Source organism: Pleurodeles waltl, chromosome 10 (genome assembly GCF_031143425.1).
Source record: "Pleurodeles waltl isolate 20211129_DDA chromosome 10, aPleWal1.hap1.20221129, whole genome shotgun sequence".
Lineage (NCBI taxonomy): Eukaryota > Metazoa > Chordata > Amphibia > Caudata > Salamandridae > Pleurodeles > Pleurodeles waltl.
In genome coordinates this window covers 917,494,324-917,510,960 of record NC_090449.1, presented here as the reverse complement: position 1 = coordinate 917,510,960, position 16,637 = coordinate 917,494,324, and the positions used below count along the sequence as shown (strand labels likewise).

At 48.6% G+C, this 16,637-nt stretch overlaps 1 protein-coding gene across 1 annotated transcript in view; it reads left to right on the top strand.

Annotated features, from left to right (window-relative positions):
- LOC138262462 (ATP-dependent translocase ABCB1-like) overlaps positions 1-16,637 on the top strand; it is a 571,226-nt gene that overhangs the window by 168,781 nt on the left and 385,808 nt on the right. The window contains exon 9 of the mRNA XM_069212358.1: positions 9,954-10,079. Coding sequence (XP_069068459.1) covers positions 9,954-10,079 — 126 coding nt within the window. The remainder of the gene's footprint in view (positions 1-9,953; positions 10,080-16,637) is intronic.

Below are 16,637 nucleotides of genomic sequence, written 5' to 3'. Positions count from 1 at the left end.
TTGCCGCAAGAGGTGGGAGGACATCCGCTGCGGGAGCAGAAAGACCGCCGAGGCTCTGCTGGGGATGGCCTCAAAAACGTAGGAGGGGTGCCAGTCGCACCTTGACCCCCCTGATGTCCCGGATCCTGGCGGTGGCCTACCCCGATTTGGATGGGCGCGTGAGGACATCACAGCAGACACAAGGGGGTGAATACCGGCACATTCTGCTATCTTCGCGCGCAGTGGAGGTGCCTGGGTGGGGGAGGAGGGCTGTGGGTATCCCTAGGCCAGGGCGATTTCTGTAGGCTAGGCCCCTCCGTGAGGCATGGCCCTGTGCCCCCGCCCCCCACCTCTGTAGGGTGCTAAGTACAGCTATCCATGGCCCTGGGTCATCTATGTGGGCAGTTGTCGTCCATAGGCTTGTAGGCCATGTCCCAGTGATTGAGTAGTGTACCCCAAGTGCGCGGCGTAGTGCAGTGGGCTTCTGTGTCTGTCCTCTCCGCCAACGGTGTCGCCAATGCATGCACTCAACATGTCTTTCTTTCTTCTCCCCCCCTTTTTTTTGGTCTTCCTGTTCATGTGTGCATTAGCATCATCAGGCGGAGGAGAAGTGGCATCGGCGCACGAGGGTGCTGCATCTCACATGGCCCCGGAGGGCCATACAACCGACTCCAAAGTCACCAGTGAGACGGAGGGCGAGGGGAGCTCCACAACGGGGACCCGTGGAGACGTCAGCGACACCGACACGTCCTCGGAAGGGAGCTCCCTTGGGGTGGCGGCAACATCCGTGCCCACCGCTACAACAGGTACAGCCGCCACCTCCCCTACCAGCACCGCCCTCCCAGCAGCCCCTCAGCGTTCGCCCCGTGCCCGCTCAGCCAGGAAGCCGGCCATCTCCTTCGCCCCAGGCACCTCAGGCCCTGCCCCAGTTACCCCTGCTGCCCTCAGTGAGGAGGTCATTGATCTCCTGAGGACCATCATTGTTGGGCAGTCTGCCCTTTTAAATGCCATCCAGGGGGTAGAAAGGGAGGTGCATCGGAGCAATGCATACCTGGAGGGCATTCATTCGGGTCAGGCTGCCCATCAGCGATCGTTCAACATTCTGGCCTCAGCACTCACGGCAGCCATTGGCCCTGTCTCCAGCCTCCGTCCTCCAACTCCCTCCACCCAGTCCCACTCCCCTGTTCCTCTGCCTATCCCATCTACACCTACAGACCAGCCTGCACACACCTCAACACCCAAGGGCAGCTCATCCAGACATAAGCACCACAGATCACACAAGCATTCACCCAAGCAACATCCACATGCAGACATGCCAACAGCCTCGTCTCCCTCCTCCCTCCCTGTGACGTCTCCACTCACACCTGCATGCACACCACCATCAGCCAGTACGTCCATCACCAGCACACCCTCCAGAACAGTCCGCACACGTGCAGTCACCACCCCCACTGCCATTTACACGTCCCCTGTGTCCTCTCCCAGTGTGTCTGTCACCCCCTCTTCCAAACCACACAAACGCAGGCAGCCACCCATCCAACAGCCATCCACCTCACGACAGCCTCCGTCACAAGCACCTGCACCCAAGGACACCACACTTGACTCTCCTACAACCACATCCTCTTCCTCCACTCCCATACCCACTACACCTACCCGTCCCTCTCTTTCTAAATTGCTTTTCCTTTCCAACCTTGACTTATTTCCAACAACTGACCCACCCCCTCCATCTCGTAAGAGTCCAAAGAGCACTTCAGCCACCACCAGCCCTGCATCTACTAGGACCATAGTTCAGGGCTATTGGAGTCCACCAGCTCCTAGGGCAGGAACATCGGCCAGCAGCAAGGGGACAGCCAGCCCACCCCCTGGGAAGAGGACCAAAAAAGTGAAGGCCCGGCGCCACAGGCCTGAGACGGCTGCCCCCAAGGACACTAGCCTTGCCCCGTCACCTGGCACATCCACAAAGGGAGGCAAGGGCCCCAGAGATTCTGCGAAGGAGGGCAAGGGCAGCAGGGCGGACAAGTCCGGCAGTAGGCGAGCTGACCAGGAGGGCCCCACCAGCCCCATTGTGGGTGTGACGGAGGACACCCACGGGCCCAGGACTCCAGCACAGGAGGGCCCCGCAAGCGAAAGGTCGGATGGCGACTGAGCGGGAAATATTGGCCAGGTCTGGTTCCCTAGGAACACAAGACAAGCACCGCTGAACAGGGCCCGTCATGAGAAGCACTGCTGAACAGGGCCCCGCCGTGAGAAGCACCGCTGAACAGGGCCCCGCCAAGACAAGCACCGCTGAACAGGGCCCCGCCATGAGAAGCACCGCTGAACAGGGCCCTGCCGTGAGAAGCTCCGCTGAACAGGGCCCCGCCAAGAAAAGCACCGCTGAACAGGGCCCTGCCATGAGAAGCACCGCTGAACAGGGCCCCGCCAAGACAAGCACCGCTGAACAGGGCCCCACCGTGAGAAGCACTGCTGAACAGGGCCCCGCCGTGAGAAGCAAGACACTAGCAACCAGGAAGAAAGGACATAGTACTTGGGCGCTCACAGTGAATCCACATAGTAACAGATAAACATAGCAAGTAAGGCACGGTGCTCCTGGCAAGAGGATCTTCCCTTGTCCTCTAAAGTTTCCGAAGAAGCTGTACATAGAAAAAAACGAAAACCAGGGCACTCATGAGTCATAATCAATTACGTTAGAGGTATTTAGAGTCCATATTGTGCTAGTAAAGAATTTTGTTGTAAGACCGGGAATCATGAAAGCAGGAACCTTCAATTTATTCTTGAAAGATAGATTACATCACAGTTATAGGAAACATTCCTCAAGGTCAGCACATCTGTGATCATAACAGCCGATAGGTAATCATGTAGCAACAAACCCCAACACCTGTTTCGTCTTATGAGAGATAAATCTCAAAGACTTCATCAGGGCTGAGCTACAAGTCAAGACTGCTATCAATATTGTACTCCTGAGCAATCCCAGGGATCTGAAACTTGTTGTATCTGTGATAGAGAGAAATAGTAGGTAGTTGAACAATCTATGATACCGAGTATCCTATTCTATGTGAAGTAGAAGAGAAAGGGAAACCGCGTTCAAGTAATTGCGCGGCGTTCCGTAGTATCCGGACAAAATATAATCGTGAGAAGCACCGCTGAACAGGGCCCCACCCAGACAAGCACCGCTGAACAGGGCCCCGCCGTGAGAAGCACCGCTGAACAGGGCCCCGCCGTGAGAAGCACCGCTGAACAGGGCCCCGCCAAGACAAGCACCGCTGAACAGGGCCCCGCCAAGACAAGCACCGCTGAACAGGGCCCCTCCATGAGAAGCACCGCTGAACAGGGCCCCGCCAAGACAAGCACCGCTGAACAGGGCCCCGCCGTGAGAAGCACCGCTGAACAGGGCCCGCCGTGAGAAGCACCGCTGAACAGGGTCCCGCCAAGACAAGCACCGCTGAACAGGGCCCTGCCGTGAGAAGCACCGCTGAACAGGGCCCCGCCAAGACAAGCACCGCTCCGCTGGGCCCTTCATCTCAAGCACCGCTCCGCTTGGCCCTTCATCTCAAGCACCGCTCCGCTGGGCCCTTCATCTCAAGCACCGCTCTGCTGGGCCCTTCATCTCAAGCACCGCTCCGCTGGGCCGTTCATCTCAAGCACCGCTCCGCTGGGCCCTTCATCTCAAGCACCGCTCCGCTGGGCACCGCCGTCTCTGAACTGCTCTGCTGGGCCCTTCATCTCAAGCACCGCTCTGCTGGGCCCTTCATCTCAAGCACCGCTCAGCTGGGCCCTTCATCTCAAGCACCGCTCCGCTGGGCACCGCCGTCTCTGAACTGCTCTGCTGGGCCCTTCATCTCAAGCACCCCTCCGCTGGGCCCTTCATCTCAAGCACCGCTCTGCTGGGCCCTTCATCTCAAGCACCACTCCGCTGGGCCCTTCATCTCAAGCACCGCTCCGCTGGGCCCTTCATCTCAAGCACTGCTCCGCTGGGCCCTTCATCTCAAGCACAGCTGGGCCCTTCATCTCAAGCACCGCTCCGCTGGGCCCTTCATCTCAAGCACCGCTCTGCTAGGCACCGCCGTCTCTGAACTGCTCTGCTGGACCCTTCATCTCAAGCACTGCTCCGCTGGGCACCGCCGTCTCTGAACTGCTCTGCTGGGCCCTTCATCTCAAGCACCGCTCCGCTGGGCACCGCCGTCTCTGAACTGCTCTGCTGGGCCCTTCATCTCAAGCACCGCTCCGCTGGGCACCGCCATCTCTGAACTGCTCTGCTGGGCCCTTCATCTCAAGCACCGCTCTGCTGGGCCCTTCACCCCAAGCACCGCTCCGCTGGGCACCGCCGTCTCTGAACTGCTCTGCCGGGCCCTTCATCTCAAGCACCGCTGGCCCATTGGCAGGGCCGGATCTGTGTCGGGCAGGGCTTCACGAAGCACTCTGGCCACCATGCCTCCTCCATGACCAGTGGAGTCTGTTATCCACCTGATGGACTGTGGCTTTGCACTTCCCAGGATGTAACAGTGGGCAAGCCACCCACTGTAGAGACTTGAGAGACTGTGGCTTTGCACTCCCCAGGATGGCACAGTGGGCAACCCACCCACTGTAGAGACTTGAGAGACTGTGGCTTTGCACTTCCCAGGATGTAACAGTGGGCAACCCACCCACTGTAGAGACTTGAGAGACTGTGGCTTTGCACTCCCCAGGATGGTACAGTGGGCAACCCACCCACTGTAGAGACTTGAGAGACTGTGGCTTTGCACTTCCCAGGATGTAACAGTGGGCAACCCACCCACTGTAGAGACTTGAGAGACTGTGGCTTTGCACTCCCCAGGATGGTACAGTGGGCAATCCACCCACTGTAGAGACTTGTGAGACTGTGGCTTTGCACTCCTCAGGATGGTACAGTGGGCATGGTGGCCCCTCGTGGATCTGGTGTCGTGGACTCATGTGGCTGAGGTGCCCCCCCCTTCCCTTCCCCGTAAGGTGCCTGTAGTTTTTTTATCTGATGCCCCAGCAGTGTTCTCTCCAATGGAATCTGGTCTCGTGTGTGGGCTTTGCCCATGTGTTTATGCACATTGGCCCACGAACAATGGAAGGTTGCCAAAATGTGCTGGACTTTTGCCCGATGTATATATTGTAAATGATGTGATTTATTTTATTTATATATTTCATTATTCACATTACTTAAATTTTGCTATAATATACTTCTATTTTAATAATCATTTTATTTAGTCTTTGCATTATTCCGTGGGGTTTGGGGGGGGGTCACTCTGACTTGTTACTCTGCATTGGTGAGTGGGTATTTGGGGGGGGTTGGGGGGTGGGTGTATCACATATGTGTGTGACCGTAACCTTTCCTCCTCCCCCCTCCCCTGTGTCGTAGGTGCAGTACTTACCGTTGTCGTCTGCGCCGGCGTTCGTGCTCCTGGTAGAGGAGCAGGTAGACAATAGCTAGTAGGATGTTTAATTCGGGTTCCATGCTGTCCAGATTCCTCGTGGAGTGTATAGAGGTGAGCGTTTTTCCGTTCGTAGTCTGTTTCCGCCGTGTTTTTATCGGCGGGGCTCCCGCCCCGGAAAAGGTGGCAGATTGGTGAGTTGTGATAGGGTGGGCGGTACATTGTCTGCCGCCTGCCTGTTGGCGGTGACTGCCGCGCTGTTTGTTTGTCCCGCCGTGGCGGTCGGAGTGTTAAAGTGGCGGGCTGTGTTGGCGGTTCCCGCCAGGGTCAGAATTCCATTTTTTTGACCGCCTGCTTGTTGGCGGGTTGGCCGCCGCTTTAACACTGACCACCAGGGTTGGAATGACCCCCAAAGTCTTGTAAGTGCAGCAGGTGCACTCCCTAGGAGTGTAGTCTCCTCTTGTGCAGTCCAAGTGTCCAGAAGGGCAGTTCTTCTTCTCCAGTTGTATCATTTGGGTAGTTGAGGGTCCACAACATCAATCCAAGGTTTCAGAATCTCTGAGTTGCTCCTTGGGACATTGGGACTACAATCCCCACAATGCATTTGGCCAAATTCCTAAAAGTGCACTGAATGCTGTCCTTCTGGAGTCTTCTGGCAGAAGTTGATGCAGGTGACTCTTGGTAGCTCCTTTATACCTGTCACTTACAGGGAGTCCACTCCTAGATGCAAATCCCTCTTTTGTTAAGCCCAGAGTGTGCATCAGGTGCAGTGCTTGTGAGTGCAGTCCTTTTTGGTGCAGACCAGGGGTTCAGCAGGGTAGGCCTTCTTCTTCTTGTTAGTTCCAGGCAGGGATCTCAGTTGCTGAGCAGCTCTTCCATATTTATCGATGCTCCTAGGTTGGCTATCATGGGGCTTCACTGAATAATTGGGTGCAGGGTGCCACTCTCTGGGCTGATAACTTCCTGTGAAGTGTGGCAAAAATCAGTCCCAAAAAGCAAGATTCTTTAAAAATCCACAATGGAGAAAGTCTTTCCTGGGAGGTTGGAACTGGCGGAGCCACTGGTGTGGCTAAGTTTCCCTGACACTTCAGTCCCTCTCCCAATCTTATTACTCGGGCTCCCATTTGACTGGGAGAGAAGGAAATGGAGGAGGTCTGGTTTCTGTCCCAAGTGGCTTTCCCTCCTTTGAAGACCAGTTTAGCCAACCTACATCCTTCCTGCTCTGCCATTTGCTACAGCAGTTCTTCACCCACCAGATGCTTCCTTTGTTTCAGTCCAGGCCACTTTGTACCTCATTAAGGTGGCCTAGCTCAGGTTGCCTGAGCCTGGCCAATCAGGAATGGGCACTATAGGACTGATTTTGGTAACTTTCAGAAAGAGTTCTAAAAATCTTTCCCTGTATTTGTTACAATAAATATAACATTGGCAAGTTACTGGACTTATTCTAACAAATAATTTGATATCAAACATGAAACGTTTAGCTCTTCCCTAGCAGATATGAGACGTTATTATTTTAAAATAAAGCCTTCCAATGTTAGCTGATGGAGCTAATGTACTAAAATGAGGAAAACTGAAATGGGCATTTTTTCCTTCATCAGGGCTCATAAATAATTGTGTATGATTTCTCTGCTGTACCCAACCCTTGGGGCAAGTAAGGCAGACTTTAGGATTGACATATGTGAAAAAATTTATCTTATGACTTTCGGAGTACTTTTAATTCCAAAGTCGACTTTGTGCTTAATTGTATTGTAAAAGCAGCCAGATGGCAGGCCCACTTTAAAATTACTGCAGAAACCACAGAAATTCACAAAGAGGTGCCCTAACTTCACTGGGGGCCCTAAACCTACATGCCCTCATGCCCTACTGTATTCTAGGGACTAACAGGGAGGTTGTCATAGTCAATTATAGTTATGCCCAATTTGCATATACCTTTTTAACCAGAGCACAGACACTGGGCCAGGATAGCAGGGCCCAAGACACAATCAGAATCAGAAACCACCAGTATCAACCAAAAAATAGGGGCCAAAAGTGAGGGGGCTTCTGCAAAAAGCCCAGTTTTCTCACAGCATATTTTGATGGGACAACTTGAAAATACCCACTTGGGCTGTACAGATGTGCAACTCAGCAATGAATCATTTTAGTACAACACTGCAGTCAATAATCTGCCCACTAGTGCTTTCAGCTAAGAAGCATTTGGACATAATTGACAATGTGTAACATGTCCATGAATAAATTTGACTAAGTCTTGGTGCTTTACTTGCTTTATCTCATTATCATTTATGTATGGCACCACATCAGGATTTGTTGTGAGGAGAAGGGACACGACCTAGTATCACTACATGATCAGTGGGTGCTACTCGCTGTGAGTTAGCCTCATCCTTTTTTGAACCCATAGATGCACAACTGTCATTTGTTGGTCAGTAATTGCACCGTTCCCTGTGTTAACATGCAGAAAATGTATACACAGATTATGAATCCGATATGTGAACCGAGAGGTTACTATATTTATTAATACCATAAACCCGTAGAGGAAGATTTACCATTCTTTCATGCACCTCAGCAAAGCATCTTGGTGTGCTGCATTGTGCAAAAGGGAGGGGGCAGAAATGCTCCATATTTACAAAGAAATGGAGCACTTCTGCTCTCTCCTTGCACTGGTGCGCTCTGTGCTGCCTAGCATCAACGCTGGGGCCCTTTCTCCATAGTGCAAGGCTGTCTGCATTACAGACAGGATTGTTTTTGTACAGAAAGGGCCACCTTCCCGCACAAAACACAATCCTGGGAGGCATATTCCTCTTTGTATATGTGCTAATGCAGCACAAGAGACTTTATTATTTTAAAATAAAGCCTTCCAATGTTAGCTTATGGAGCTAATGTACTAAAATGAGGAAAACTGAAATGGGCAGTTTTTCCTTCATCAGGGCTCATAAATAATTGTGTATGATTTCTCTGCTGTACCCAACCCTTGGGGCAAGTAAGGCAGACTTTAGGATTGACATATGTGAAAAAATGTATCTTATGACTTTCGGAGTACTTTTAATTCCAAAGTCGACTTTGTGCTTAATTGTATTGTAAAAGCAGCCAGATGGCAGGCCCACTTTAAAATTACTGCAGACACCACAGAAATTCACAAAGAGGTGCCCTAACTTCACTGGGGGCCCTAAACCTACATGCCCTCATGCCCTACTGTATTCTAGGGACTAACAGGGAGGTTGTCATAGTCAATTATAGTTATGCCCAATTTGCATATACCTTTTTAACCAGAGCACAGACACTGGGCCAGGATAGCAGGGCCCAAGACACAATCAGAATCAGAAACCACCAGTATCAACCAAAAAATAGAGGCCAAAAGTGAGGGGGCTTCGGCAAAAAGCCCAGTTTTCTCACAGCATATTTTGATGGGACAACTTGAAAATACCCACTTGGGCTATACAGATGTGCGACTCAGCAATGAATCATTTTAGTACAACACTGCAGTCAATAATCTGCCCACTAGTGCTTTCAGCTAAGAAGCATTTGGACATAATTGACAATGTGTAACATGTCCATGAATAAATTTGACTAAGTCTTGGTGCTTTACTTGCTTTATCTCATTAACATTTATGTACGGCACCACATCAGGATTTGTTGTGAGGAGAAGGGACACGACCTAGTACATCACTACATGATCAGTGGGTGCTACTCACTGTGAGTTAGCCTCATCCTTTTTTGAACCCATAGATGCACAACTGTCATTTGTTGGTCAGTAAATGCACTGTTCCCTGTGTTAACATGCAGAAAATGTATACACAGATTATGAATCCGATATGTGAACCCAGAGGTTACTATATTTATTATTACCATAAACCCGTAGAGGAAGATTTACCATTCTTTCATGCACCTCAGCAAAGCATCTTGGTGTGCTGCATTGTGCAAAAGGGAGGGGGCAGAAATGCTCCATATTTACAAAGAAATGGAGCACTTCTGCTCTCTCCTTGCACTGGTGCGCTCTGTGCTGCCTAGCATCAACGCTGGGGCCCTTTCTCCATAGTGCAAGGCTGTCTGCATTACAGACAGGATTGTTTTTGTACAGAAAGGGCCACCTTCCCGCACAAACCACACAATCCTGGGAGGCATATTCCTCTTTGTATATGTGCTAATGCAGCACAAGAGGAAAGAGAAATTAACGAGGAGAACTAAAGATATTTCTCGTCATTACATCTCTGTAACAAGTGTTTGTAAATCCAAGTTTGCCTCAGAATACATGGGTGGATGCAAGGGAATGCCCATGTTCAACCCATTTAATGCATAATCGATGCAAAGTAATGCAAGGCAGCGCTACAGGCTGAATTACATTACTTTGTGTTTATGAAACCACACGACACACAAGAACAATGCAAATTCTTAGAACAGCTGCTTTTGATTTTTTTCACTGTTTTTGTCACAGTGAGCATCCACATTACCACATTCCTTCCAATTTACTGTAGCAAAATGTTTTAAATTAGATCTTAGAACTGAAGGTGAAATATTTGTATGTTTGCTTTTTGTTTTTTGCATGTTGTGACTTAACATTCACTGTAATACTTCAGTTATGGCTGATATCTATTTTGAATCTTTCAGATTCTTAAAGGATTAAATCTAACTGTGGAACCTGGAAAGACCATTGCTCTTGTTGGTTCCAGTGGCTGTGGAAAAAGTACCACTATTCAGCTGTTACAGAGATTTTATGATCCGCAGCAAGGAGAGGTAAACATTTTTTTATATAAAACTGGGGGTAAATCATTAAAGCCCTGCTCATTTCTTTATTTAAGCACAGATGTACATGTGAGTGTCTGTTATCAAATAAATATTGATGTATTGGTCTTTCAAATTCTATTGTGATCTTCTATTACCTATAGCAACAAGTCTTTTACTTAAGCAACTGTGCAAAGGTTAAGGTTACTTTATTCACTGCAAGTGCTAAATAGCTATCTTTCAAGTGCAACCTATTGCAATGTTAAATTTAATAAGGTATAAAGGTGGATTACAGGCCTTGCGCTTCTTCTAATCCTTAATGCTCCTGACAGACAACTTAGGCACAATTTTTTTGGATACCAAATTTCAGGAAATCTCCTCTTTTTCTAGAGGAATGTACTCTGATGCCAGCTTAGGATTCGGGGCTTAGAGAGGCACCTCTTGGGGTTCAGGGACTCACTCTAGTAGAGGCCAGTAGGGCTCAGGTAGGTCCAGTTGCAGCAGGTCAACTGAGCAGTTAGCGGGGTGCTCTGGAACTTGTTCTGACTCTGTAGTTCAGAGCAGGAGGTGAGCCAACTGACCCTTGAAGTCTTCCTGGGAACAAGGAGAGGGTCTTTCCTCATTCAAGCAGCAACGTAAGCCTCAAGCAGTAGAGGAGGCCTCTGTAGAACAAGGCAGTCCTTCTGAATTGCAGCGCAGCAATCACACGAGCCTCCGTCAGCGATGCTGCGCGTCATTTCTCCAGCCACAGGCATCGATCTTCCGGTCGCGTTGCAGGCGAGTGACGATTTTCAGCCGATGGCGTGTCAAATTTTCAGCTGCAGATCAGAGTCACGTTGATCTTTTCCCTGCACGGCGGTCAATGCATGTGGATTTTTCCCTCTTGGGCTGCCAGCTACTCTTCTCAGGATCCCAGGAACTGGATGGGTACCACTTGGCAGAGTGGGAGTCTCTCCAGAGGCTCCAGGTGCTGGCAGAGAGAAGTTTGTGCTGTCCTTGAGACTTCAAACAACAGGAGGAAACCTCTAAATAAAGCCCTTGGAGATCTTCACAAGAAGTAAGGCAACACAAAGGCCAGTCTTTGTCCTCTAGCACAGTCACAGCCAGGGCAGCTCTTCTTCTCCAGGCAGAGGTTCCTCTTGTTTTCCAGAAGTGTTTTATAGTCTGTGGTTTTGAGTGCCCTTCTTATACCCATTTTGCCCTTTGAAGTAGGCCTACTTCAAAGGAAAGTCTCTCTTGATTGTGAAATCCTACCTTGCCCAGGCCAGGTCCCAGACACTCACCAGGGGGTTGGAGACTGCATTGTGTGAGAGCAGGCACAGCCCTTTCACGTGTGAGTGACCACTCCTCCCCTCCCTTCTAGCACAGAAGACTCATCAGGAAATGCAGACTGCACCCCAGCTCCCTTTGTGTCACTGTCTAGTGAGAGGTGCAACCAGCCCAACTGTCAAACTGACCCAAACAGGGAATCCACAAACAGGCAGAGCCACAGAAATGGTTTAACCAATTGCCCGTTCATGTGATAGACGTGGGAACTCAAACTGGAGGAAATTGACCCTAATCCTCCGTACTTGACGTAAGCTAAATGATATATGGTAGGTTCTTTACTGGTAAAGGTGGACTTAACATTACTGTTTTAGAAATGCCGCTTTTCAAATTGGAAATTTCTCTGCTCTTACTACTCTGTGTACATTGCAGCCTGTCTCAAATATAGGTCTGTGGTAGGTGACTGCTACACTTTGTACATTCCCTCTAGACAGCCACAAACACACGAAAGGTGGGTGTGACAGAGAACTCATCTGCATTCATCTGCTTTTGTATGAGCCTTCCTAAGCAGAAAAGGTGAAGAAGAGCTGACACACTTGAAAAGAGAAATGCCTGTCTCCACAGAAAGAGTTGATTACCTCCTAATGATAGTCTGGAGCCAGGTTTAGAAAGAAATTACCTTTGTTTACTTCATTAGACCCTTATTTGCAATCACCCCCACTTTAACGGCACATTTGGGAATAAGAACTGGGTCTCAGACCCTACAAGATCAGTACAGTAGTAGTCCTGGGGAGAACTCTGTTGGAATAAAGGCTGCTGTGCTGTAAGGATTGCCACTTTGCCTGGATTGACTGTTCTGAGGGACTGATTCTCTGCTTTGCTGAGCTGCCCTGCTGCCTGCTGATCTCTGCCCTGCTGAGGATCCATCTCACTTGATTCCAAAGTGACTGCAAGGGCTTTCTTACTTGTCCCCTGTTCTCCTGCAGCCTCACGGACACCAAACACTGCCTGCAACTCTCCTGGTGCTGCTGGACTTGGCCATCTGAGAGCCCTAACCTTGCCTGAGGTGCCCCCTCCAGTCCTGGGCCACAGAAGTGGGTTCTGCTGCAGCTGCTTTCTGCAAAAAACAATACATTATCACCACTGTGTTGGTCGCAACTAATGCATCGCCCTTCCATGCTGACCCAGAGGCTGTTTAACAATATCAGATCCACAGGCTGAGGGGCCCAACAATGACACTGCATGGTGCGATGACTAAACTTTGCATTCATTCAATTTAGCTTGACTCTGACATGGGACCCAAATGTGAGGCTTGATGATGATGCATCTACCTGACTGCATAGATCAGAACTGATGCATCATTCCCTGGACGTTGACGCTTTGCTCCATCTAAGGTACTTTATCAGCAGACACTGCATGGGTTCTGTAGCCGACCTACCCTCCATTGTGGTCAGCCTAAATTTTGGATTTGCACAGGTCCCTCGCAACCTCAAGTAACCTTTTGACTGCTAGTGTCTTCTAAGCACTATTTTTTGTTTATGATTTAAAAATGCATGTCTCGACTTCTACTGTTTGGACTTTTGTTGTTTTGGTCTTGTTTTACTCAGCTAAATATTCTCTATTTTTATAAGCCTGTGTGGAGTCTTTTTGTGGTGTTTCCATTGTGTTACTGTGTGTGTGTTGCACAAATACTTTACACGTTGTCTCTTTAGATAAGCCTGCCTGCTCTGTGTGAAGCTATCAGATGGTGAGCACAGGTTATCTCTAAGTGTGTATCTAGCTTACCCTCAAAAGATGTGGTGGTTCCTGGTTGTACAGGATGCATACTCTGACAACCAGAACTCCCAGTTCTAACAATTGCTGTTTTCAGTATTGTATTTATTCAAATGTCAGTTTAATTTAGTCTGTGTTTCTCTTTGGATCTCATGACCAATATCCCAATAAGACAAATAAGGTATTGTGACTCTTAATCTGTGAGAGTACTAGTGAAAAAATATCAATTACAGATTAGTACATACTATAGATTTGATTAGTACATATTGCAGATCATATTAGTGATTACAATCAGCATAGCCCTGCTAAACCAGAGTGTTTTCAAAATGTGCTGGATGTGATATAAAACTGTGTATTGTGAACTGTTATTATTCTGAAGCATAAAACTATGAAATTACTAACCAAGTCATTAATTGCACAGAACGATCACTTGGATCATTTGTACATTTGTACAACTTTGTGAATTTGTATGTGTTGAATAATCATAAATTTGAGTTATATATATATTTATATGTATCTATATTACCCAGTGTCAATGACCACTGGTTACATAGAGGGAGGTCAGCATTTTCATGGGAAATGCATTTTTTGTATTGCTAATCTCTGTGGTGTTATTCTGGAAATCTTCAGGAAACTTTCCAAAGAAGTGTTTTTTTTCCTAGTTTTTGCATGGAAATGTTTCAGGGGATCCGTCAAGCAAGGGCTGAGAAAAAAAGGTGTGTCTAAAAACAAAAACAAAAACAAAAATTTGCATTTTATAAAGACTTTTCTAGAGCAGCATTTGGCAGGAAGCTGGATCTTGGTCTGGTTCATGTGTTTCGGTGAACATCCATTCAGTAGTTCTTGAGATACTATGTCTCAAAAATATCAGTATATTTGAAAGTTTGGGGTCAGGGGACTCTCACAAGAGACCCTCAAACTCAGTAATAAAAAAAATCAAGCATTCTGATTTTCCCAAGGGGACTCAGGGCCTCATTACGAGTCTGGCTGTCCATGGACCGCCAGACTCATGGTGGCACTCAGACCGCCACCGACAGGGGTGGTCCGACCGCCATATTATGACCGTGGTGGAGCCGCCACGGTCCGACCACCGGCACCACCAGGTTGCCACCAGCTGATTGCCTGATGGTGCTGGTGGTCTCAATCTACCAGCCTTCGCATGGCAGTCCCACCGCCATGCAAAGGCTGGTGGAAAGAGGGTGCTGGGGACCCATGAGGGCCCCTGCACTGCCTATGCACTTGGCATGGGCAGTGCAGGGGCCTCCATGGAAAGCCCGTCATGCTTTTCACTGCTCTAATTACGGGCAGTGAAAAGCGTGACAGGTGCTGTCTCACAAGACACACCACAACATTGCCGCCGGCTCTATCATGAGCCGACGTCAATGTTGTGTTGTGTTTCCTTCTGGGTCAGTGTGTTTCAGCCCACCGGCCCAGCAGGAATCTCGTGATAAATAACGCAGAGGGACGTCCGCATATGCGGTCTTCCCTACGCGGGACTTTAGTGGGCCACCTCCGCCACCCTCCAAAGTCACAATGAGGTTTTTAGTCCTTGTATTTTATTATAAAAATGACTTTTATTTTATTTTTAAAATTGTAAGGGACCAGGGTCGGGATACCCTGCCCCTAGATCTTGCATGAAGGCATAATAAAAATAGGCTGCAGTGCTACAAGAGTCCAGTGGCTTAATAGTGGGCAAGGAGGCCAAGCACCCCCCAACCCTCTACCACTATTGCCACCAGAGACCTCCGTCCCCTGAGGTGGGATAATCAGCATTGTCCCAGTGATCCCCTGCCTGCACTTTCCCAAGCAAAGAACTCCACTTTTCTATACTGGGCGAGTGCAGCTAAAAACAGCTGCTTCCACCATGTGGGAGAAAATAAAAGGTACCCACTTCCTCCTGGTGCCAGCTCCTGCCACCATCTGGGACGGTTCTGGCTGGAGGCCCAAACGGCGTCCACGGGTGCCCTGGGGCTTTCCCCAAAGCCCCCAACACAATGTTTAGTGTATGCCATGGGTGGACACTGACGTATCTTCCAATGGCACCATTGGCCCGAGTAGATGAGATCCCCAGGACTCTTTAGACTCAGGGGAGGGGAGCCACATGACCCCTCCCCTTTATTTTATCTTAGGAAAGGTGTAAGAAACTTTCTCAAACAGTCAAATTACCAGTTATGTTGAGTACAAAACATCCTCCATTCCTCCCAGTATAGCTTTTGTGCTGGGTTTAACATGGAAACTGCACTTTTGGAGGTTTCCAAATATATCAGAACCAAACTCGATTTGTGTCAGAAGGCAGTGGGTATTTTATTTGATCTGTCCTCTGCCTTTATATGGTGTCCCATAAAATTATCCTTCAGTTATTGGAGAAGATTGGAATTGTGAGCAGGGCCTTTGATTGGTTACATTTCTTTCTTTCCAAAAGGCATCATGCTGTATTTCTAGCTCCTTTCACTTCACAGTTTAGACCCATCAGATGTGATGTCACAGGGCACAGCTTTGAGCCCCACTCAATTTAACATCTACATGTCCCCTCAGACCCCTGTGGTGCAACCATGGGGTGTAATCATCATATCTTATGCAGATGACACTCAACAGATATTGGCCTTTGACTATCTTGATGACTAAGTGGAAAGTGACTTTGAGGGCTGTCTTACTGCAGTTGGGGACTTGATGTATAATAGATGCTTGCAGCTTAGTGCTGGCAAAACTGATTTTCTTACGTTTGGTATACCACCACTTGATTCTTCAATACTTTGGCTGCCCAAGTTGGGCCAAGCACCTACTCCATCTACAGTTGTCAGAAATCTGGAGGTTGTAGTGATGTACTAGTTTGTATGTAAAAGAAGAATGCTATGACATCAGGGGCAGTGGAATGTCGGGGCAGGCTGTGACGAGGGATTGGAATGTTTTCATATGAAAGGTACGAGTTGTGCCGGTTTGGGGATGGCGAGCACATGTATCTCTGTCTGTACATTATAACTGGAAATAAACTTTTAAGGAAAGAACAAGAAGAGCCAGTATACTTACTTCACATGGCGACGAGCAGGATCGTAAAGCAGCAAGCATTGGACTGAGAAAACTGCAATTATTGGAAGTCAACGCAACAGACATCAGACTGAGGATTGGAGAGCAGCTATTTTTGGACCTGCTTTGTTAAAGGAAACTTATTTTAAGCAAGTGAGGGAAGTTTTTTTTATTTATTTATTTATTTTTATGTTTCTCTTTCTCTAATACAGTTGCCGTTTGTTTACTTTGTTTGAGGCACGTGTTTACTGCTCAAACGTTAGATTTTTCATCGCGTCGGCCCTCGCGTGCACCCCTGCGTAGTTACTGGTTGCCTGGACAACATAATGCTTAATAACAATGTCTTGTGAACGTGCTGGTTCTTGCGCTGGAAGTTACATGGGAGCAGGAACAGCGTCCTTTTAATGTTAATTAGTACCAAGTACATGGTATTATTTTTACTGTTCTTAACTTTTTAGCAACTTCATTGCTGGAGTTTAACCATCACAAAGGAAAATTAACAGAAAT